The following is a 24,218-nucleotide window of genomic DNA, read 5'->3' on the forward strand; positions in this document are numbered from 1 at the left end:
GGAGAGAGGGGTGCTTAATGGGTACCCAGTTTGGAACTAGATAGAGGTGGTGGTTGTACCAATGCCAGGGAACTGAACACTTTAATATGGTTAATTTCATGTTATATGAATTTCACCTCAATCGAACAAAAACCAAAAACAAAATCAGGAAAATACCAATGTTTCCCTAAGGACATAATCCCATGAGCAGCTCATTGACAGAGAGAGGTCAGTTGTGGGTATGGGGCCTAGAGTGGGAGTCTATATTCTGGTACCCACTCATGGAAATGTGACCCCGTATCTCTCCCAACCTATGAAAGAATTCTGGCTGCTAAATAAAAGACTGACGTGTTACCGGGAGGTTATCTACTAAAAGGGAATTGGCTTAAGGATGAAGGGATCTGGGTTTCACCTTGGCTCTATGAAGAGAGCTAAATTATGCTGTGTATCTCTGAAGTCTGGATAATCATGCCTCAGAGGGTGGCTGCGAAGGTCACATGGGCACCACCTCACATGACAAAGCACAGTTCACATGGTTTCTTTTGGGGTGCTCAAAAAAGAAGAAAAGAAACAGCTGTATAACCACAGTTGACAGATGAAGCAGATGGCCAAGACTGGAAAAGGAATGACGGGGGCATGCAGAACCTATTAAGAACCACGAAACGCTGAGGGCCACAGAGCAAGTTCACGTACCAGGTCCACACTGTTCACTCCAGGCATTAGCAAGAGGCACAGTAAGTGTCAAAGGTCAACCACAAAAGGGAATTTTGAAGGTATAAGAGACACACTCTATGTGCCAGGCGTGTCCACATTTGTTTTCAAACTGCACCTTCCCCACATAAAATCCCTGTTATAAAATTTAACACCAGTTATCTTGAGAACAGACCCTTACCTGTACCATTTTGTTCCTGGCTTGCTTGAATACACACACACACACACACACACACACACACACACACACACAGGAATCTGATTTAATGATTGTCAGGCTCTTTTGTCATCTATAATCCAGCTAAGTGATTTTGGTGGAGGCAAAGACAGAATAATCTGCCTTGGTCTGGGTTACCACCAAATAACGTTAGAACTACCTGGTATGTACAAAAGAGATGGTTTCCTGCTCGTGGAGACCATTTTCCTGGCCCCATGAAACAGGGTAACCCCATCAAAAGTGGCATACACTACTTGCCAGGAGAAGAAAGAAGCTATGGCTTGGTAAATACAGAAATGTCTGATAATTGAATGCCTTATGTTTCAAATTTATGAATGTCTGGGTCTGTGGGGACAGGTACTACTGAGCACCAGTGATGCCCATTACATTCCTTTCAGAATGAGAAAGGCTAAAATAAATATACAAGGAATCCTGACCATGTTTGGTATATAAAATAACTCATTTAGTATATAGTACAAAATCATTTGTGGAACAAGCTTAAAACTATGTTATCCCAAGAAGAAAAACAGAATATTTCCTACCTAAGAAGAAGATGGAATGAAGGGGAAGACAGAAGATTTTTAAAGAAGTCAGAAAAGTGTTGCTGACAGAAAGCACATGGACGGGAGGGTGGTAGGCAGGGTGACAAGGCCAAAGATCTAACTTGGAATACCGGTAAAGTACTTTTGCAAAGAAATACCAAAAGAAGTCAATGCATATAAAGTAGAAATTAAGGATGAAGATAACCTTTAAGAGAGTGGTGAAACTGGAGTCCCTTGGCACAGTGGAAATAGTATGGAAAGTCTTATATAAAAACTGCTGGCTGAAATGAACTCGAAGTTCCAGCCAGGGTATGAGGTAGCACCCACTCAAGGAGACAAGGATGCAGAAAGGGTTAGTGAGCTGAAGTGATCAATAATAGGTTTATGGGGTCTTACTGACAAATAGCAGGGAGAGAAGAAAGAGAATAAAAGAATTATGTGGAGGACAAAGTCCTTCCGATAACAGAAATAGAAAGAGTCAGCCTAAGCACTGGCCATAAGGGCATTAAACACATTACAAGAGAAGAAGAAGCCAGGTAACAACAAAGCACTGGATATCTGAGAGGATGAAATTTATAAGGAAGCAATGGTCAGCTCTGTGGACATTTTGTTGGTTGTATTCAGGTAGGGAGAAAGAAAGCTTACATAGAAGTAAAAACCCTACAGTGGTCAATGAGACATAGTGAAAATCATTAAAAAGTCAAATTATTTTCAAATGTAAGCTTTTATCATAATTTTTCTCTCTACCTTCGATGGCTGGGAAAAAATAAGCCAGTATTTGCAGGGAAGCTCTTCCATAGATAGTCCACATCTCAATTTTCTTTATCTACGTATTGGTTATTCAAAGCTTTGAATCACAGAAGAAGAAAAAGGTACTGGAACAAACCCTCCTGTACTCAAGAGGTGAAGCTGATGGCCAGAAAACACGTCTTCTTCATCTAATCCAACCTCTCGAGAGGAATGAGACAGAGACATAGAGCGCTATTGGATATACACAGCCAGCCCCTTCTTCTCTTCCTTTCCTTCCAAAAATTTCTACTCAGCATTGATTATATGCCAAGCTCTGACTAGGCAAGACATAGGACACAATTGTGCACAAGAAATAAATCTTTGGAATTTGGGGATTGACATGTACACACTGCTATATTTAAAACAGCTAACCAACAAGGACCTACTGTAGAGCACAGGGAACTCTGCTCAATATGCTGGAACAACCTAAATGGGAAAAGAATTTGAAAAAGAATAGATGCATGTATACGTATAACTGAATCACTTTGCTGTACACCGGAAACTATCACAACATGGTTAATCAACTATACTCCAATATAAAATAAAAAGTTTTAAAAAAAGAAACAAATCTTTGGAAATCCTTTGTAGTGTATATATCTCACATCTTCTTAAATCAATCATCTGTTGATGGGCATTTAGGTTGCTTCCATGTCTTGGCTATTGTAAATAATGCTGTTATGAACACTGGGGTGCATGTGTCTTTTTGAAATAGAGATTTTTGTCTTTTCTGGATATATGCCCAGGAGTGGGGTTGCTGGGTTGTATGGTAGTTCTATTTTTAGTTTTTTAAGGAACCTCCATACTGTTCTCCATGGTGGTTGCACCAACTTACATTCCCACCAACAGTGTAGGAGGGCTCCCTTTTCTCCACACCCTCTCCAGCATTTATTATTTGTAGACTTTTTGATGATAGCCATTCTGACTGGTGTGAAGCGTGACTCACTGTGGTTCTGATTTGCATTTCTCTAATAATTAGTGACATGGAGAATCTTTTCATGTGCCTGTTGGCCATCTGAAGATATGGTATATATACACAATGGAATAGTACTCAGCCATAAAAAAGAATGAAATACTGCCATTTGCAGCAACATGGATGGACCTGGAGAATATCATTCTAAGTGAAGTAAATCAGGCAGAGAAAGACAAATATTATATGATATCACTTATATGTGGAATCTAAAAAAATAGTACAAATGAATCAACATACAAACCAGAAACAGACTCACAAACATAGAAAACAAACTTATGGTTGCCAAAGGGTAAAGGAGGGGAGGAGGGATAAATTAGGAGTATGGGATTAACAGATACAAACTACTCTATACAAAAAATAGATAGGCACCAAGGATTTACTGTATAATACAGGAAACTACATTCAATATCTTATAATAATCTATAATGGAAAATCTGAAAAAAACATGTATATTATACGTATATATACACATATAACTGAATCACTTTACTGTACACCTGAAACTAACAATATTATAAATCAACTATACTTCAATTTTAAAAAGAAGGAAAAAAAGAGAAATAAATCCTGCCTTCAAGGAGCTTTACAATCAAGCAGAAAGAATAAGACAAATGCACAACTGATGCTGAACCAAGATGATGGGTGTAGTTCAAGCTGGGCCTCTACACCCAAATCTTGCACATGCTCGGCTATTCCAACAAAACCAGCTGATTCCAGAGAGTTAGCTGGAAACAGCCAGTTCAATACCTTGGTAGTATGACTATAAAAAAGTTCTGAAAAAGTTTTGTCACCTGCCTTCTGGGCAGCTGAAGAATCTTAATACAGACAGAATACAGGATACAGAGTCTAGATATGATTTTACATGACTGGACAACAGTTTTTATTTCCTAGGTAAATGTCAAGCACAGTTGGATTTTTTACAATTATCATGTATAAGCTATTAAGTTTATCCACCAACAATAACTCCTATTTCTGGTTGAGTGTTCCTGGAAGAAAAATATAATTAAACTTTGAAGATAGATTGTTCAAATTGTTAGTCCTAAAATTACATATTCATAGACACAAGAAGAGTCAATATAATACACTGGAAATATGAAGTATTTGGGTAAGTCACCAAACCTCCTTGTGCCTCATTTTTCTCATTTGTGAAATGGAGAGAGATTAATAACTCACAGGATGCTATAACAATAAAATGAGATGCCACATGCAACAATAACTTTAAACCTTGTTATCATTATACATTATATGTTCTCGTTCAAGTTGCTGTATTCAACTACAGTTGGTGGTCAGAAACATTGGCTCCTATGCACGAACTCTTGTTGGGTTTCATTCATTTCTTTATAGCCATATGTGTACAGAATGCACAGGTTTGAAAATTTGTGCCTGAGCATTCGTAAGCCTTTAAAGCTGCTTACAACTGAAAGTTTTTAATGTCCACTGAAGGGAATTTACACTGTATTTACGACCTGCACATAATCATTACCTTCCAATAAAAATGACTCATTAAATAAAAAGCTGTTTTCACCCATGAGCTCTTAGGATATATTTGCTTACTAAAGGAAATCCAATAACCTCCTGCTCGGTATGTTCTGCATTTCTTACTACAGTTATTTGTGGTTCACATGTCTATTCAAGGTTCGCCAAATCTGAGTGACTCACAAACACCAAAAGACAGAAAACAATAACAAGAAACACACAAGCTAACAAAACCACACTCATTTTCCGAAGTGAGAGATGCTAGGATCCATTTGAGAGGGACAGAGAACTTCTGATCTTTATTTGGCTTCTGGGGAGAAGCCAAAACATAGCAGGGCTGCTGTTTCCAACATCTTTATTAAGAATCCCATGTGCCAACTAGGAAAGATTCCCCTGCAACAGAGAGAAATCTTCTTGAAAGTGACAGGCCATCTACTCAAACCTGGGTACCAAGCTCTGTATGTTAATTGAGTATCTAAGGTCCCCAGAATGATGGACTATTTGCCCCAAAGCCAACACTACCTCTGTGTTACCCACACGGTTGCTTTCCCACTATAGCTCTGTCTGCCTGAAATCAGAACTGGTACTAGACAAAGCAGATGATTTAATTTTACTAAGGGCTGGAAATTCGACCTCACAGCTGGAGAAACTGCATTGGGTTTGATCAGAACAAAAGAAGGCAGAAACCTCTCCCTCCCACCTACCCCCACCAGTGGCCTGGCCAGCCAATTCCAGCAGAGAATATTCAACAGCCCTGTGTTCACCCAGGGAAGTCAGAGGACCAGGACTGGGGGCAGGCATCACTGTGTTTAACAGACCCTGCCAGGAGCCACAGGGCGATCGTTGTGTTTGTTTGTGTTTTTCATAGCTCCCTAATATTTTATAACAACAATGCTACTGTTTCTCATTTTAATGTGTAGTGTTTTCATGTTGGGCTTATTTATCTTACCCCAAACAACATAATAATTGCAGAGTAGAAAACCACTTTGGGAAAAATAGTGTTTGCATATGCTAATGATTTCATTTCAAGAGTTCCATGACTAAAAACTGAGCATGTGTGATTAAAAAAAAAAAGTGTGCTTTCATCTTCGCTTCAAATGCTAGGTATGATGTTTTTAGGGCAGTATACAGCAGAATGTAAAATAAGTTGTAAAATACCGTAGAGGATGGTCACCCAAAATCTTCACAAGTGTAAAGTGAACATACAGTCAACTCCAGCGTAAGCCATTCTGGTAAAAGGTGATGTCGGCTTATGGCAAAGTCGGTAACTCCACACCTCAGTAATAAATATGGTTAATGAGGACAACCTAAGACATCAAAAGCGTCTTCCGAATCATCGAGACAGCTCTGAGCAAAACACTGTGCATGCTTATAAGTCCTCAGTTCAAGACTCAGTGGTACCACTGACCAGCTCTGGGGCTGTGGAAAAGTCACTTTATCTCAGTAAGTCTCATCTTCCTCAAATGTCAAAGCAGGGCACTGGGCGAAATGTGCTCCAAAGAATCATCAAAGAGTTTTGAAAAATCCAGTTCAATTATAATTTTAGCAGGAAGTGTATTAAATTACTCCAATTCTTTGAAAATTGGTAATTTAGGTACAGGGTGTGTACATGTTTATTTTATTAAACAGGACAGAACACTTCCACTTTGCCTGCACACATGCCTTATCTTCCCAACTAGAATAGAAGTCCTCCAAGCAAGGAACCAAGATCCACTCCCAGCAGTTAAGACATTACACCTGCTCAGTTGGACACGTTTTAATACAATACCTTTGATAAAAATGAAAGCACAGTTGCTGTGAAACAGTATCAGAAAAATAGACTCTAGAAGGAAGATGGGAAATAGTTATATAATTAACAAGGGAAATAGTTTTTCCTCTTATGACGTAGGCATGTTGAAATTAAAGGAAATTTGAGATGGGATACATTTACATCAAGACTTTTGAGTCACTGGAAAATACTTTAAAACAGGATACTTCTGTGTTGAACAAATCTGCATTTACAATTGTGTCTTTTCAATTATATTCTTCCTACAGTTCATAGTGATTTTGTTAATCACAAAGAGTAGTTACAGGGTTTGTCTGTGGCAATCAACTGAGTTTGTGCTCCATCTTTCTTGCCTCCCTCCAAGTTGAAATAATAAGTTTCCACATCTAAAATCCCTTCAGGACTTAATCCAGAGACCATCTTCTTAGTGAGGCCTTCTTTGGAACACTCCACCACCTGATTTTTCTGCGTGATTTTTCTACTTAGCACTTAAACCCACCTAACATTTTACATGTTATACTTATCTTGATTATTATCTCCTCCATTAGAATGTTAAAAGGATAAGATTTCTGTCCATTTGATTCGCTGGTCTAGCTTGCTGCCTAGAACAATGCTTGGCATATAGTAGGTGCTCAATGTATATAATAACATACCATATATGAAAATACCAAATACATAACATATTATAACTTATATAACATGTAGTACTATATGACATATGTATTACAAATTATGTTGTTTTATATTATATATTTTATATTATATTTATATTATATACTATATTATATATTATTATATTTAGTACATATTCTATTTTGTTTATATATGTTCATTATATTATATATTGCATGCTATAATATACAATGCCTATTTTAATGAACTGCTGAATATTGTAGATATTCCCTTTAAGCTCCTAGCAACAAAGGCACATAAGAAAATCGATGCACAGGGCAGCAGCAGGGGTGGGGGCAGGCATTTTTCTAAGAGGACCCAAACATGTGGGCTCCAGGAACAGTGTGTGGTCAGGACAAGAGCAAGGGCTGCGAGTTAGATGATCTGAGTTGAAACCTTGGCTCTGCTACTTCCTAGCTTTGTGAAATTTAGCAAGTTATTCAACCACTCTAAACTTCAGTTCCCACTCCTATAAATCTGGGGTCATAAGAGTCCTTGGCCCATAAGTTTAATGTGAGGACTGCATGAGTTCCAGTATATAAAACACCCTGCAGAGCCTCTAGCAGATAACAAGCTCTCCAATAAAGTGCTAGATGATGGTGGTGATGATACCAATGAGGAGGATAACAAAGATGATTGTATTGTGACAAGGAACGAAGATGGGAGAGTAAGTTCAGCAGACAAAATTCTCACAAAATCCTCAGCTTCTAGTCTCTCTTCTACCTCCCCCTGCATTTCTAGCCCATGAATTCATGCACAAACATTTGATAAAATAGCACTCAGATATCAAGAAAGGAGAGGTGTTAAAACAGGTTTTGCCCACATCAATCAAAGAACATGAAGTGCTGGTACTTCTTCCCATGCAGTTCTTACCAGTCCAGGGCCCAGAGAAGCAGGAATCACAACACCCTGACAAATCAGAGCTATGGGGAAATGTGTCATTTCGTGTAACTGAGTTTTGTAAGTAGCTTAGCATCTGCTCAGGTAGGCATCACAATTTTATGGGTTGTGTTTCATGTTGCTTAGATTTTATTTGTTTGTTTCAACGAAAAATCTGTCCCAAATACATTGCAATTCTCTGCCCAGACCCTGTTTGGGCATCGCCAAGATCCACTCAATTCAGTCTGCTCCACTACTCTCCCACAGCCTCAATTGTTCACCAGCTTCCTGTGAGGAACCCCCAGTGCAACAGCAGGAAAAGGAGCTCACTCACAGTAACGCAGGAATGCTGACCAGGCTGTACCCACAAAGTACGGCCCAAGCATACCCAACGCAACTTTCCCACCAGCGGCCCAAGCATACCCAACGCAACTCAGAAGAGTTGGGGTGTTGATGCCCCCACCTGGTGGCAGATCTGACCAATAAGAGGTCAAAAACAGGAAAGAGCCAACAGAAAAATTGCTTGCCCTTCCCTCCAACTCCAGGCCAAATGGCCCAAGATGCAGAGGTTCTAAGTGGCCTCCCTGGAGACGGCAGGGTGACTGAGAAACAGGCTGGTTTTTGTTGTAAAGCTGTGACTAATTTAATATACCAATTTATATTTGGACTCCCTTCCTTCAGGCCTGGCCTCCTTCTTTCCCTCATTCTTGTTCCCCTGGGATTGCACCCTTAATAAAACATTAGCATGTACTGTAATTTTTGCCTTGGGCTCTGTTTTCTAGGGAATCTGGGCCTCTGCAATAGTTGGGACTCTTCATTATAATGATCATCTCTTATACTGTGAGGTAATGAAGTGATGGGCTCCCTTTGGGTCAGCCCTTAAGGAGATACTTAGGGCTGTTCATCCAGAAAGTGTCTGAGGTATAGTGATTAAGAGCTCAGACTGGTGCTGGCCTGCCTCATTCAAATCCCTGCTCTACCACAAGCTGTGAAACCCTGGACAAGTAATTTAAAATCAAGCTTTTGTTTCCTCATCCATAGATGTCGATAATCGGGGTACCTACCTTACAGAATCCTTGTGAAAAGTAAATGAGTTAATACTCTTCAATGCCTGGCACGTAATAAACACCAGTGGCAATGGGGGTTAGCCACTGATTTCTCTCCCTGTCTGATGAACAGGGCTATTTCTCGTTGTTGTTAGTATGCCTACCTACAGCAATTTCTATGCTGTGCAGTTTCTAAAATACTGTAGGATTATACATCAAGAAGTCTAGCTTACTAGAACTGTGTGCAAAGTAAAATTAAAAAGCTCTAGGTAAAGGGCTTCCCTGGTGGCGCAGTGCAGGAAAGAAGAATCTGCCTGCCAGTGCAGAGGACACATGTTCGAGCCCTGGTCCGGGAAGATCCCACATGCCATGGAGCAACTAGGCCCGCGCGCCACAACTACTGAGCCTGCACTCTAGAGCCCGCGAGTCACAACTACTGACACCCACGCGCCTAAAGCCCACGGTCTGCAACAAGAGAAGCCACCGCAATGAGAAGCCCACGCACCACAGTGAAGGATAACCCCTGCTAGCCGCAACTAGAGAAAGCCCGCGCACAGCAACAAAGACCCAACGCAGCCAAAAATAAATAAAATAAAATTAATTAATGAGAAAAAGAAAAGGTCTAGGTAAAAACCCAAGAGTTCATGTATAGCAGAACGAATTCATTCTAAAGATCATTTAGAAGGCTCCCAAGAGCAATTTTTGCTTACACTCTGGTTCTTGAACATATTCTACCAAATTATCAAGTTCCAATTTAGCTAATTGTACAGTTTTGAGTCATGTGGTATGACGGTGGAATATAGAATTCTGACTTAGCATTAACACCACTGGGTGTCTACACTATCCTAGCTGTGAAACACAGGAATTTAGTGACCATAAATGAAACTCTTACTCATCCCAATTCTGATTATTTGCCTTCTAGGATAAAACTACCTGACAGACAGATGGACAACGCCTGCACTTTTATTTATTTATTTATTTATTTATTTTAATAAATTTATTTATTTTATTTATTTTTGGCTGCTTTGGGTCTTCGTTGCTGCGTGCAGGCTTTCTCTAGTTGCGACGAGTGGGGGATCCTCTTCTTTGTGGTGCGTGGGCTTCTCACTGTGGTGGCTTCCCTTGTTGCGGAGCATAGGCTCTAGGTGCGCAGGCTTCAGTAGTTGTGGCTTGCGGGCTCTAGAGCACAGGCTCAGTAGTTGCGGTGCACAGGCTTAGCTGCTCCACGGCATGTGGGATCTTCCCGGACCAGGGCTCGAACCAGTGCCCCCTGCATTGGCAGGCGGATTCTTAACCATGGCGCCACCAGGGACACCCCGACACCTGCACTTTTAGCAATCAGGACAATGTTTTATGAAATTGTCATCTAAAAGTTAATCACCGTGTTTTCAATTCAAGGCTCTTTCAGTCTAATCGTGTGGCAAATATTTCTTTAGAAGTATACTCAAGGTGTGAGAAAGATATGTATAACTCTACCCAGGTTCCAGGAAAGATGCTGATATGCATGGGGAACAGGGGATAGACAAACATGGAAGAAAACCTTAACCCTGCTTTGTATCACCACAGCCTCATTCAAGATCTCAGGGCCTCATGCTGGCTCAATATGATGTGATATCTATTGAATAGAATTCCCTGTTAAAGCTGACCTCAAGTCAATGTTTCTTTTTAAAAATAACAGGGCTTTATCAAGGTTCCAGAAACATCTTACCAATGCCAGCAGCCCATGGGGATGGAAATTACCGATTGTGAGATGTGCTACTGATATGTACGATATAGTAGCAATAAATTAGATTATCAAAAAACACTTTCATAATAATGTTGAAATTCTGATTAAGTGAAACCCCTAATGGTTTAGGGGAGACCTCAAAATCATGCTTTTAGGATACAGATAATGAGTCAAAGCAAAAGAACTCTGTGACTGTCATTAGGACAGCTCTCAAAGACCCTTTTTTCTTGGCTTCCAGATCCTAGTGTATACTTCCTAGTGAATTCCCAAATAGGTGTTATAAAAGAGAGTGGGCCCAAGAAACAATGCATTTCTCTCACCAGCCAACCACTCAGAAAAGGCAGTAAGCTCAAAACTCTGTATTTTTTGAACTTGCAGACTTCTTACTCTTCAAGTGCTGCTTTGGCTACACGCTTCCAGGGCACCTCCTTGAGATACTTGGAGATATCAGGGAGCCAGATCCACTCACATGTAACCGTGATTTTATGTCCTTTGCACAGTTTTGTCTGTTGGTTCAGTAATACATGAGAGTGACAAAAACCGTAAACCTGGTCTAGGGGTCGGCAGTCTATAAATCAGGACTAGCCTTTGTGGCCAGGCCCAGCTCATTCCCTCCCTCCAATGATCTTGAAGACTTAACTTCTTTCAGAAAAATGTTCATTTACCAACACTCCTAGGCAACACAACTAGGCACATTTAATATGAAGCTATCAAAGTCAAAGCTTCCAAGCCCCATAGAGGACCCTAGCAATGATTCACAGGGTTACACATTTCTATAAATTTTGCAAAAGTAATATACCTAAACCACAATCATTTAAAACTTCTTTCTCTTTCCCCTCAACTTCTCCTCTATTATACTCTGCATTACCAGATAAAGTAGTTGTAAGCATCTGACGGATCTAAGGGAGAATAAGTTGAAGATACATTAGGTTTGCATTTAGTGGCATATATTTATGTGGTTCACCATCAATTCCATGTATAGACAAATTGTTGTTAGCTGTCCAGTGTAGGAATGGCTTCCCAAAACCCTTCTACTACCCATTGCACCGAGACACCCAGCATTGTAGCATGGAAGTGAAGGGAAAGAACTTGTATCACCACATGACCATATCCTGGGGTGGCCAGCACTAGAATTACGGCCATTGGGAAGAAGAGACTAGGTACAAAACGTACAGAGCCAGGAGCTAGTCTGTGGAAAATTCCCCAATCATTAGACATGTAAACTTGTAATTAGAAGATTTGGTTCTTGCCTATAGAGTCAAAATCAAAGTTTTGCAGCAAAGTTTTCTCCTGAAATGCAGCATAAGTGCACCATGAGTTCTTTCCTTTGGTGGATTAGATTATCAGACACGGAAATTACTAGACATTTTTTGTTTACAGAGCACAGACCTGTAGCAGTTATTATTAAGAGCAAGTAGATCTGCAACAGTTCATACGAGAAATAAACTTGATAGAGATGTTTTCAACTTTGACACCGATGGAGAGAATACACATAGCACTACCAATAACAAGCTGTGGCTCTAGAGAAACATTTCTAAACTCTCAGTGAAAAAACAAACTTCAATCAACCACGTTGGAGGAAAAATAATCTTTCTGCACTTTTTATAGAAACAATTACAAGATTATTATCCTATAAGAGGCAATCAAAGAAAAAAGGCAACCAAAAAATGCAGGGGAAATAAGTATTAGAAAGGTGTGTTAGACAATCAACAAAATATTATATTTTTCCTGAGCTTTGTGATATTTGTGTTTGTTGGCTTTCAAACTCATGAGTTACTGTGATTTCTTTCCTCATTCTAAACAAATACAAAGATTTTTTTAGTCATACTTTTTATAATTTTTCTCAAAGCAGGCACACAAATTGCATGAGCTTTAAGCCTCACAAAACCTGGATCCATTTCTGGGGTTATGCATTCCTTGACAATTAAGCCTTGCTTATATATCATCATCAACTGACTTTAATGCCCTGGTTATCTCTCAGACTGCCTTGTCTCTAACTGGAATTTGTAAAAATCATCCCACTGTGCCAAAGGGTGACGCTAAGGCCGCAGTGACCATGATGAATGGCCAGCACAAGGCACTCACTTACGTTGTGTCACTTGGGTATCCCACGGTTTGCAATTACATGCTTTTCTATCTCTACTACCCATCCTTGACTTAATCATCTATGCATCTTCTTCAGTGCAAAGCACTGTGCCTGCAGAGAATCTGTGCACTATAACTGTGGCAAGTAGAGAAGGAAGAGGTGGAGGATGAGGGGAAAAGGGAGCAGAGAAGCTGCGAGAGCAAAGAGGCAGACTTTTAAGAATGTGGGGAAAAATTGAAAATGGTTTAAGCTCTATTTTATAGATCTTGGGGCTAAACCACAAAGCCTTTATGTTTTTACCATAACGTGTGTGTGTGTTTGTGTGTGTGTGTATGCTGGTGTGTGTGTACCTCAAATTCTTATCTTCATTCCTTCAACATTTATTCACTTTTTGACTCAAGACATTTCCTCTTCAATATATTATTTTTACTTGGTACTATTCTCACTAGCATGCTGCTTTTTAAAAGCAACTCGAATATTAACTATGCTATGTAAATGAAAATCGGTGAATTTAATCACAAAGAGTGTGGCCCTAGAGGAGCTACTAAGTCCTCCAATGTCCAATGGGAAAATTTGGACAGTCCTATTATATTCAATCATTGTATACCAGTGCCCAGAATTTAATATACGTTGAATTGAATCCCACACACAACTCTTTGTAGATTCTGTCTGTCGATAAGACATGCGTTCATAAAAACTGGCAAACTAAAACTACAGGCTGCAGCCCATTTTCATTTTCATTTTCTTTTCAATGAAACACTGTGAATGTAGCGGCATCGCATAAATATTTATCAAACTCTATAAACCTTCCAAATGTGATGATAAATGAAAGTATCCTTCAACAGGCATATAAAACACCTGCCGAAAAAACATTTTTAGGAGACTGAAATGAGACGCAAGCTATCCGAAGTCACAGAAGGCAATAAATTTATCCCACTACCTTCTGGAGAGCCACTAATACATGAAGCAAGCATTTGATTGTTTTTGTAACCTCTGCTTACTAGGCCTCTGAAATTTCACTCTTTGTTAACTGAAGAAGTAAATATAATTCAGTATCACTTGGCATTGAGGAAATCATGACGCTGGCATGAAGGGCCAGGTAAGCCATGGGAAACTTCTATTATTAAAATATAAAAGGAAGGGCTTCCCTGGTGGCGCAGTGGTTGAGAGTCCGCCTGCCAATGCAGGGGACACGGGTTCGTGCCCCGGTCCGGGAAGATGCCACATGCCGTGGAGCGGCTGGGCCCATGAGCCATGGCCGCTGAGCCTGCGCGTCCAGAGCCTGTGCTCCACAACGGGAGAGGCCAAAACAGTGACAGGCCCGCGTACCGGAAAAAAAAAAAAAAAAAAAATATATATATATATATATATATATATATGTATATATATATATAAAACAAGACTGATTTCAGAGAAAAGACCACACAAGTTTCTAGGTTGTTGGCTTGCCACCCTATTTGGATTTCGTCTTTATGCTGGTCACTAGTTTTATCATTTACTAGTTACCTAGGGACAATAGCAGCTCAAAGTTGATATACAAGGCAGGCATAATTACAGATTCGAACCAACAGTCTTCTATTAAAACCTAAACTGCCTTCAGCCAACAGTTAAGAAAAAAAGGTCAAGAAGGAGGCACGTGCTGAAAAGAGTAATAAAAACATGCTCTTCATTATTTTCCAGAAGCGTCTAATCCTCTCTCTGGCCTGATTTACATGACAACTACTACGTTCATCTGAATGTTATGGAGTGTTCAGGGTTCCTCCGGGAACATTATATTTCTCTCAAATAATTATGATCAAGAAGTCTAGAGCTAAGGTTAAAAATCCAGAGCCGAGAAAGGTTTCTGCTGTCACTTGATCATAACTTCATTCCTCTCCTTTACTTGCTCTGGTCCCAGGGGCAAATTTTGAGCCAAAATTCAGTGATTCTCTTTTGATCTAGATGGGTAGAGACAAAATATCACCTTGAAAAAAGAATGAGGATGGGCAACACCATTTAGTTTGGAATCATCATGAATTGCACCAAAGCCGCCGAGTAGCATCTGCCTTACACCTCAAATTGTCAAAAAGGAGGTGAACAGGAAAGTTTGGGGAGAAGAAACTGGAAAGATTACCAGTAAGATAGTAAGATAAAATATGATTTCAGTAAGAAACAGTAAGACAGTAAGATAAAATATGATTTCTGGTGCCTCTGAATATCAGAAGAGGGAAGCTTATATTTTATGACATTATGCAAGAAACATGACCCTACGGATATTACCCACCTTTTAAAATATCTGGGTTGGGACATCCGATTTCTGCAATGACAAAAGCTTCTCAAATTTCTAACAATACAAATTTTCCCATTCTTGGTTTTCATCCACCCACTCTTGACTCTCTAATTATTACTCTGCAGATAAAAGAGTATTAGACTCAGCACTGGCAGCCAGTAAACATTCTTCAGTTGAACTAAATAAATAAAAGCTCTATGTATTTATTCTTTCCCTGGCCACCAGTTGAAGTGAATCCTTCTCCCTATAGAAGATCAAGTACAGCATCTCAACACTGGAGAGCTTGAAAGATCCTGGTCCCACTATAGAAGGCCCAGGTCTGATACCTGTAGCTCTCTGTGTCACCACTGCCTGTCCCAGTGCCTTCCACAAAGGTAGTGTCCAACTAATGTTAAGTTATGAAGACAATAGTGAGAGCTGTCACATGCTTTGTTAGGCTGTATTATTATTCAGTAATTATTATTATTAATTATTCAGTAATTATTCATTCCTCTTCCTCCCTCCCTCTGTAAGAGAAGTACTACTCTCTACCCCACATCAATGTTGAACTTGGCCCCAAGACCTTCTTTGGCCAATGGAATGTGGGCCAGTCTTGAGCAGAGGCTTTAAGAGGCACCACAAACTTCCATCAGCCTCTTGCACTCCTGATCTGACTTTGAGAACACTACATCCCAGACAGTGAGTACTCCCTTCAGCCTGGGTCCTGAAGTAGGAAACACATGTAGAACAAATCGTAACTCAATCTACAGCCTGCAACAACTTCAACTGTCTTCCCAGACTTAAGAGCAAGAAGAAAAAAATCTCTGCTTTTATAAACCACTGAAATTTTGTGATTGTTTGTTATACAGTAATAATACAGAAAAAAATCTGACTAATACGCATGCTTAGCAAGGTTATTATGGCACACTGCAGTGGAAAAGAGGGGAACTGACATGAGATTTGGAGGCCATTGCACTAGAGCATCCAGTTCTAACAACTTCCAGATGCCTGACCCTGTTTGGGCAAACCTCACTGAACCTCACCTGCTGGATTACTATGACAACTAGAAAGTACCCACAAAGCACCTAGTGCTTAGCACACAATAGGTACTTGATAAATGGAAGCAATAATATAATTAGTAATAACGGATGGTAAAATATCTTCCTAATTACCCATGATTAATGTGCTAAACTGGAAATTGTTTATCTGGATTAAATACTTCTTTAACACCAGGTAAATAAAAGAGTGAAGTCACTGTTCAAGTTTGCAGTTTACAAAAGAATCTAATAGAAAATCACTGTTTAAAATGTACAGTGTGTTCTGTATAAACTTTCTAAAACTTCTGAGTAGTCGAGAATATGCATTCCTATTATGTCAAAGAATAAGAATGCGTTCTTTGTGAAGGAAAAAAAAGATTAAATTGCATCTTCCAGACTGGTCATTTAAATTGTCGTCAAATCCACTGTAGTTGGGGGCCCCTCAGTTAATCCATTTACTGTGAACATTATTAAACATTTATTAAATGCCCATGCATAGTAAAGAATTTCAAAGGTATGGTTTTGTTCACTGAGCTCCAAAAAGGTCAAGAACATAAAACTACTAAATGGATCAACTAATCCCAGCATAAGCTGTCTCACAAAACAGGAGCACTGCAATTACTGAAGCACAGAAATAGATTTTGATCCATTGGGAAGGCATTCAGAAAACTATCCCCACTAATGAATAACAGAAAATTTATTTGGATTGGAAAACTTGACTAGAAAAGAAATTTATCTAAAACATGAGCTCAATTCCCTGCCTTTCCAAAGAATAAGGAACAGGATTTTACAGAAAAGATATAATCTGATAGACACACTCTAAGGAGCCCAGGTAAATTTAGGGTAGTGTTTCTGAACCACACACAGAAGGACCGCTTGGAGTGCTTGAATGAAGATCCCTCAGCTCCTACTCCAGTCCAACTGAATCAGAATCTTTGGGAATCAGTCCTGGGGATCTGCATTGCTGACAAACTCTCCAGCTGATTCATGTGCATGCATAAGTTTAGACCCATTAAACAAGGCAAGCCATGACAGAACCTTTGCCGGATGACTTAAGGTTCTTGAAAGACGAAAACTCCAACAACTTTAGGCCATTTTATTATACCCAAGGGGTCATATGAAACAACAGAGTCCAAACTTAAGACCCAGTAACAGCTGTAGGGCTAAACAACCACTCATTCTACCAGCAGCTCAAGCCAGGATTTTTAGAGCTGGGAAGCAAAGAGCTGATTGATCATTCAACAGTAGCGCAAACCCAGTAGCGCCATGGTGATGGCGTCTCTTGTTGGACATACATTTGCCAAACTTCTCCCTAACCCTAGCATCCCCGTGGCACAAGTCCAGGCAATCATTCCTCATCAGCTTTTTGGGCTGGGATGTTAAAATCTGCAAGAAGTGAGACAGAAGGAAGATGGTAAAGAATATTACCATATGGAAATTATAATCTTCATAAAGATTTCAACATTAAGTTGAAACTTTTTTCCTCTAACCTAGAGAAAAAGACAGTTTTGCTTCCTAAAAGAGGGAAACAAAATGAAATAAAAAGGAGGAAAAGATTGGGATTGACATATATACACTAATATGTATAAAACAGATAACTAATAAGAACCTGCTGTATAAAAAAATAAAATAAAATTCGAAAAAGGAAGAAAAGAAATAGTCACTATGGTTTTAAAAATGAATAATTCTCTAGGAAAGTAAATCAGAAACGTGGGTAATGAATCCAAAGAAAAGAGCACTGAGTTAGGACTGAGGAGAGCTGGTTCTAGATCTAAATCCTCTAATGGGTATGTGGGTTTGCACAACGCACTTAGCTATTTGTTACCCCAAGGGAGTTGATGTCATAAGAAAAGAGATTTTTAAGTCACAAAGCAATGTCAAAATGAAAATGGAATTATCATCACTCATGGCAAAACTTATTTTATACAATCCAGAATATAAGGGAATAATGCAAAGTAGGGAGTTGCAGAAACAGACTCATAGACATAGGAAACAAACTTATGGTTACCAAAGGGGAAAGGGAGTAGGGATAAATTAGGAGTTTGGGATTAACAGATACACACTATTATATATAAACTAGATAAACAACAAGGACCTACTGTATAGAACAGGGAACTATACTCAATATCTTCAAATAACCTATAATGCAAAAGGATCTGAAAAGGAATATGTATATATATACACACATATATACATACACACACACATACATATATAACTGAATTGCTTTGCTGTACACCTGAAACTAATACAACATTGTAAATCAACTATACTTCAATAAAAATAATTTCTATTTATGTAAAGAATTATAAAAGCAGCTACATCATCAGATGACTATACACACATTTTCTGAAATAACACCCAAGATGAGAACAAAATAGCACGGTACAAACATGGAATATCTAGGCCACTCTCACCAAATTGCACCTGCTCTTCTCTGCATTAAGCTACACCAAGATGAAACTAATGAAAACAACTCATTGTGGCTTGATGTAGTCATGAAGGTTGCAGTTGTTAATGATTCAGCCTGACACCTTCCTGTTGACCTACCTACCTACATCCACCTGAGTCCCAAAGGTAAGCTTCTCACACTGAAGAGCCACACAAACAATGGGACTGTGAGGAAGAAGGAAGGTGATTAATGGCTGGTGCCATCAGCCAACAAGCCCAGGATTGTAAGGACTTTGAAACCCGTTTAACACTTTATTGCCTTACAGATTTTAGATCAACACCAAATTCATGTGTATCTAGGATCATGCAAGGAAGCCCATACTTGTCTTTAGATGTGAGACAGCAGTGTATACTGCAGTTACTCAGAGCTACACTTGAAACCAGGTATCTTCTCTGAACATCAGTTCATGAGTTGATGAGTATTAGTTCCAGAGGAGCTGTTGGGAGAATTAAATAAGACCCGACTCTAAAACCCTTCATATGGTGTGTCGCCTATTGCAAGAACTCGATGAAGTCATTATTATTAATAGTAAAGTATTAGCATAGAATAGACACCCAGTAAAGGTTACTACTTTTTCTCTCTCATTTTGTACCTCAAAGGTAAAAATACATTCTAATCAAATGACAAGCTATATATAATAAGATAGAGTATATGGCTACATCAGAACCCAGTTTTCTTGACATTTACCTTCTCCTTCATTATGGCTATGGAGATCAATTTTACAATTTACACTAGCCAAAATGAGAAACCATTTATACAAAAAATTTACAACTTACAGTTTACATTTTTGACAGTATACACAGTTTTGTAACTCCTATCCAATATTTAATACCTTCTCAAACCCTTTTTCTAGTATAATTAATGTACAACTAGCATCCCTATGATGACACCTTCCCACTATCCGTTTTCTTCATCATCATTACTGGGAACAAAACACCCTGTGAGTGTTGTAGAAAATGATTTACTGGATACAAATGTGCCCCCAAACTGTAAAGTGCTAATAGTACCATTCACACAGGAATAGAGAAGACACAGTCCCTGTCTTGAGATGTGTACAATCTAGAGAAGATTAGAAAAAGGCACTGTGTTGATCAAGGAACACACACACACACACACACACACACACACACACAAGCAGGTGTCTAAGCACCTGTACATTTAAAGGCAAATAATGACAATAATAAGAATAGAAATAAAATCTATACCTGTATCTATGACAGTGTATAAATAAACAGGTAGGGGACAACGAAAATATTGGGACTATTTTGTCCCATATTTTAAAGTGTTTCTGTAAAAGGTAAATCCTTACAGATAAAATCTTAAAACCATTTTTTAAATAAATAAAAGCCACAACGTGCCTCCTCTAGTCTATCATGAAAACATTTGTAGAAGGTTGCCTCCATGCATTAATGGGGCCGATACAGTGCAAATGCCTGTCATTCAAGGGCCAGATGTGCCTGGGAAACACAAGAGACGAAGCAACTAATGCAATATCACTTTAGAAAAGCCTTACTATAAAGGGAAACACTGGTATATAAGATCCATTTGAAAATCCATTTCACACTTCTAATTTAAAGCCAATTCAAATGTAATTTACTTTATCAGGGCCCTTAATTTAGTGAAGGTCAGAAGTGCACTCAACAGAAGCGAAAATTATTTACACTTATTGAAAGATAACCTGGTGATGGCAACGCTGAACAAGAAAAACAAAAACCAGGGACTCCCACTGAAAACCACTGGCTATCACTGTATAAACAGGTTTTCTTACAAGTCAATGCATTCTACGGAAAAGCTTTTACTTGCATCACCTCTGCACCAAATGCAACCTCATTTGTCATTCCGTTTGAGTGCAAGAATAGCCATTCACTTTTCCAATGTTGACAATTCATGAGAAGAGAAACAATAATTCTGGCACAAAATATGAAACTTACCACTCTCGTCATCTATGTTGAACCTTCCAAGACCACTGCCATCCCTGATGGAGTACTGGATCTCTCCATCCCTCCCGGAGTCCTCATCGTGGGCAGTAACCTGCAGCACACTTGTTCCAATCCGTGAGTTTTCTTTTACAGATCCAACAACAGCAAAGTCTGGGAAATAGGGAGTATGGAGGTTTTCATTGACGTCCACCACTTCCACCTCAACAAAGGAAACGGATGACAGAGAGACAGGCCGCCCTTTGTCTTTGGCCCGAACGGTGAGGTTATAGAACTGTTGCTTTTCATAGTCGAGCTCTTTGCTCAGGCGGATGGTGCCACTTGCTTTATCTATTTCGAATCTCCCATTATAATCATTGACCAAAGAATAGCGCACTTGACCCCCCAGTCCCAGGTCTGGGTCATGGGTCTCCAGCCAAGCAATGACAGTGCCAATGGGGAGATCTTCAAGAACCTTCACACTATAGCTACTGGGAATGAAAGCCGGGGAGCAGTCATTGACATCATCCAAGAAAACCTTCAGGGTGACAACCGAAAACAGCTGCTGGCCACTTTCGGCCTTGTCTCTGGCTTCTATTTTTAAAGAGTAGTTTGCTTTGGATTCCCGGTCCAACTGATCAGCTACATACACAATTCCAGTGGAGCTATTGACGGCAAACTGCTGTGTATCTGTCAAGACTGAGTAAGTCACTTCACCATTAGAACCCAAGTCTTTGTCTCTGGCTTCCACTTGAATAATCTCAGTGCCAATACTTGAACTTTCAAGAATGTTAACTGAGTAACTGTCTTGAAGAAAAATCGGGCTATTGTCATTAGCATCCTCCACATTGATGGTGAGCAACCTCCACGCAGACTTTTGTGGATTACCTAAGTCATAGATAGTGATATTAAGGAGATAGAGGTCTCTGTGTTCTCGATCCATGGGCATAAGGACTTGAAGCTGCCCGGTCTCCATATCAATATTAAAACAACTATCCGTATTCCCATCGGATATTGTAAATAGCACCTTTCCATTGAAGCCAGAGTCGGCATCATAGGCTTTAATCTTCAGGATGTTAGCACCAACTGGCAGATTCTCCTTCACGGCCACATCAGAAGGAAATGACTTGTCAAAATGTGGACCCTGCCTATTAATTGAATAAAAGTCAAGAAATCCATCTTCCAGATTCAGCTTCCCATTTGCTTTGGCCTTAATGAGCAGTTTCTCTGCCAGCTTCTGAGCCACGCGAGTTTCTCGGCAACTGAAGTTCTTTGAAGACACCTTCCCGTGCAGGACTGAAATGTTAACAGACATAGGATCCGCAAAATTCTCCCCATCGGTGGCTGTAATCCTAAGGGCAAAATTTCCATTTTTAATTCCAGGATTCATCAGTGACTTTTTAAGCTGCAATACACCAGAGTCTGGGTTTAAATAAAAGAAACCAAGTTCATTTCCAGAGATGATTTTGTACTTTACAAGTTCCAGTTCATCGATATCGATCGCTGAGACAGCTGTGATATGGCCCCCAACTGGAAAGTCAGAGGAAATAATTCCCTGGCAAGCCACTTTTTCAAAGAGAGGGCTGTTGTCATTGACATTTCCTATTCGAATAGTCACATTGACCTCACTTTCATGGCGGTATGGCGAACCCCAGTCAGAGGCTCTGACAATGAACCTGTATGTTTCTGGCGAGGATTCAAAATCCAATGCTTCAGTTGTGCTAATAACACCTGTAAACTGGTTAATGGCAAATGGCAACAAATTCAAGCTGGCAATACTATAGGTGATGTACCCATTTTCTCCTTTATCCTTATCGGAAGCTGAAACTGTCAAAACGCTTGTTCCCGCTGGAACACTTTCATTCACAAAAGCATCATACAGTGGCTGCTGAAATTCTGGGGTGTGATCATTCGCATCCTCTATGCTGATGGTGACTTGTGCTTTTAAATCTCCTTCTTTATTTGTCACCCCTAGTTTATAAACCTCCTTCTTAATGGTATTCAGTGGCTGTGCTGTGACGATCAGACCTGACCGAGGATTAATTCTGAAGTACTGTGCATCCTCTCCAGGGGATAATTTGTATTCCACATCTAGAGGTTCAGGACTTAATTTCACTATAGCAACCACGACACCAGGAGGGGAAAATTCACTAATGCTCACATCGTACGTTTCTTTTTCAAACCTAACTGGGACAGTGTCTCTTTTGGGGTTGGCAATGTGGACTATCTTTACTGCTGAAAATTTCTGAGGTGACCCCTTGTCTTTGGCTTGAAGAGTGAGATTGTAGCCATAGGGAAAGCTCTCCCAGTCAACCTGCTTCTTCTCCTTAATCCTGTACTCATTCATCCACTTTCCTTCCTTAGCCAGGAAGAACTGATCTAAAGGATCCCCAGCCACGATGGAAACAGACTCAATCTCTCCATTGGCTCCTTCATCTAGGTCATCCACGGTCACCAGCGCATATATGGGCTCTTTGTCCAGTGCGGAAGGAACATGAGTGACCACGTGGAGAGTTGGAGCGTGCTCATTTATTCGTTCAACGTGAACGTAAAGCTTTGCAGTGCTGCTCACTCCATTGTTTCCATAGAGCTTCATCCCCCGGTCCACAGCCAAAATTTCCAGATCATACCTATTCTTTTCATCATAATTTAATCGTCCACTTAAAGAGATGACACCACTCGTGGGGTGAACTGAAAAGAGATCAACTTTGTTCTTAAAGTAGTAGTAGAATTCTCCATTGGAACCGATATCTGCATCTGTTGCTGTCACCTGGGCAACACTAGTCCTTAAAGGTGTGCTTTCTGCGATTGTAACAGAGTAGGTTGTGGGTGAAAATAAGGGTCTCAGATCATTCATATCTAAAACCTGTATGCTCACTTTAGTCCATGCTTCCAAATCTTCTCCTCGAACAGAACCTTTTACTATCAATAAATAATTGTCCTGAATTTCCCTATTCAATATGGCAGAATTGCCACCTTTAGTTCTTATTCTGAGAAAACAGAAATCTGCAATGATGACTTCCTCTGCTTTGAAAAAGCCTTCTTCATCTCCAGACACTATTCTGTATTTGATATCCCAGGACAGATCTATTAAGGTGATGCCCATTCTACTCTGGCTGTTGACGTAGGTCCTTGCTGCCGAGTTCTCATACACGGTAGCATTATAAATGGAATGTGTGAAGTGGAAACCAAGGGGCCCGGTCCCCGGCAGCCCCTGAGAGACAGTGGCCAAAAGCTTGAGAAGCAGGAGGATGAGGCAAGAGGGAGGCCGTGTACCTACACAGTATCCCATAGTTATATCCATCACATCATACTTCCATCCTGGAGGGGGAAAAGGAAAGAGAGAAAAGATACATTAACCTAGAGGAACATGGGAGAAGGAACAGGAAATAACTGTTATGAAAGAGTGCTTTTTAAAAACTTTATTATAAAATCTTTTTACTAAAACATCAATATGAGAAAAAAAAAAATTAGAATCCTTACCACTACTAGATGGAATACCACAAGGAATTCAAAACCACTAGGATTTAAATTTACCTTATTTGATTTTTTTTAAATGACACTTTTACACTGCTGATAGCATTGTTTATTGGTAGAAGATTTCTTGCATTCTGAAGGTCAATTTAGAAATATGTTCTGGAAGCCTTAAAAAGTGCATTTACCTCTGACATAAAATTACCTTCTAGGCAATTATCCTATGGAAATAA

At 39.7% G+C, this 24,218-nt stretch overlaps 1 protein-coding gene across 2 annotated transcripts in view; it reads right to left on the minus strand.

Moving 5' to 3' along the window:
• Nucleotides 1-23,815, minus strand: part of FAT3 (FAT atypical cadherin 3) — a 560,923-nt gene extending 537,108 nt beyond the window's left edge. For both annotated transcript variants that reach the window (XM_073808321.1, XM_033862147.2), the window contains exon 1: nucleotides 20,527-23,815. In XM_073808321.1, the coding sequence (XP_073664422.1) occupies nucleotides 20,527-23,815 (3,289 nt within the window). The remainder of the gene's footprint in view (nucleotides 1-20,526) is intronic.
• Between the last annotated feature and the right edge of the window lie 403 nt (nucleotides 23,816-24,218).

The sequence above is a fragment of the Tursiops truncatus genome, chromosome 8 (genome assembly GCF_011762595.2).
Source record: "Tursiops truncatus isolate mTurTru1 chromosome 8, mTurTru1.mat.Y, whole genome shotgun sequence".
Lineage (NCBI taxonomy): Eukaryota > Metazoa > Chordata > Mammalia > Artiodactyla > Delphinidae > Tursiops > Tursiops truncatus.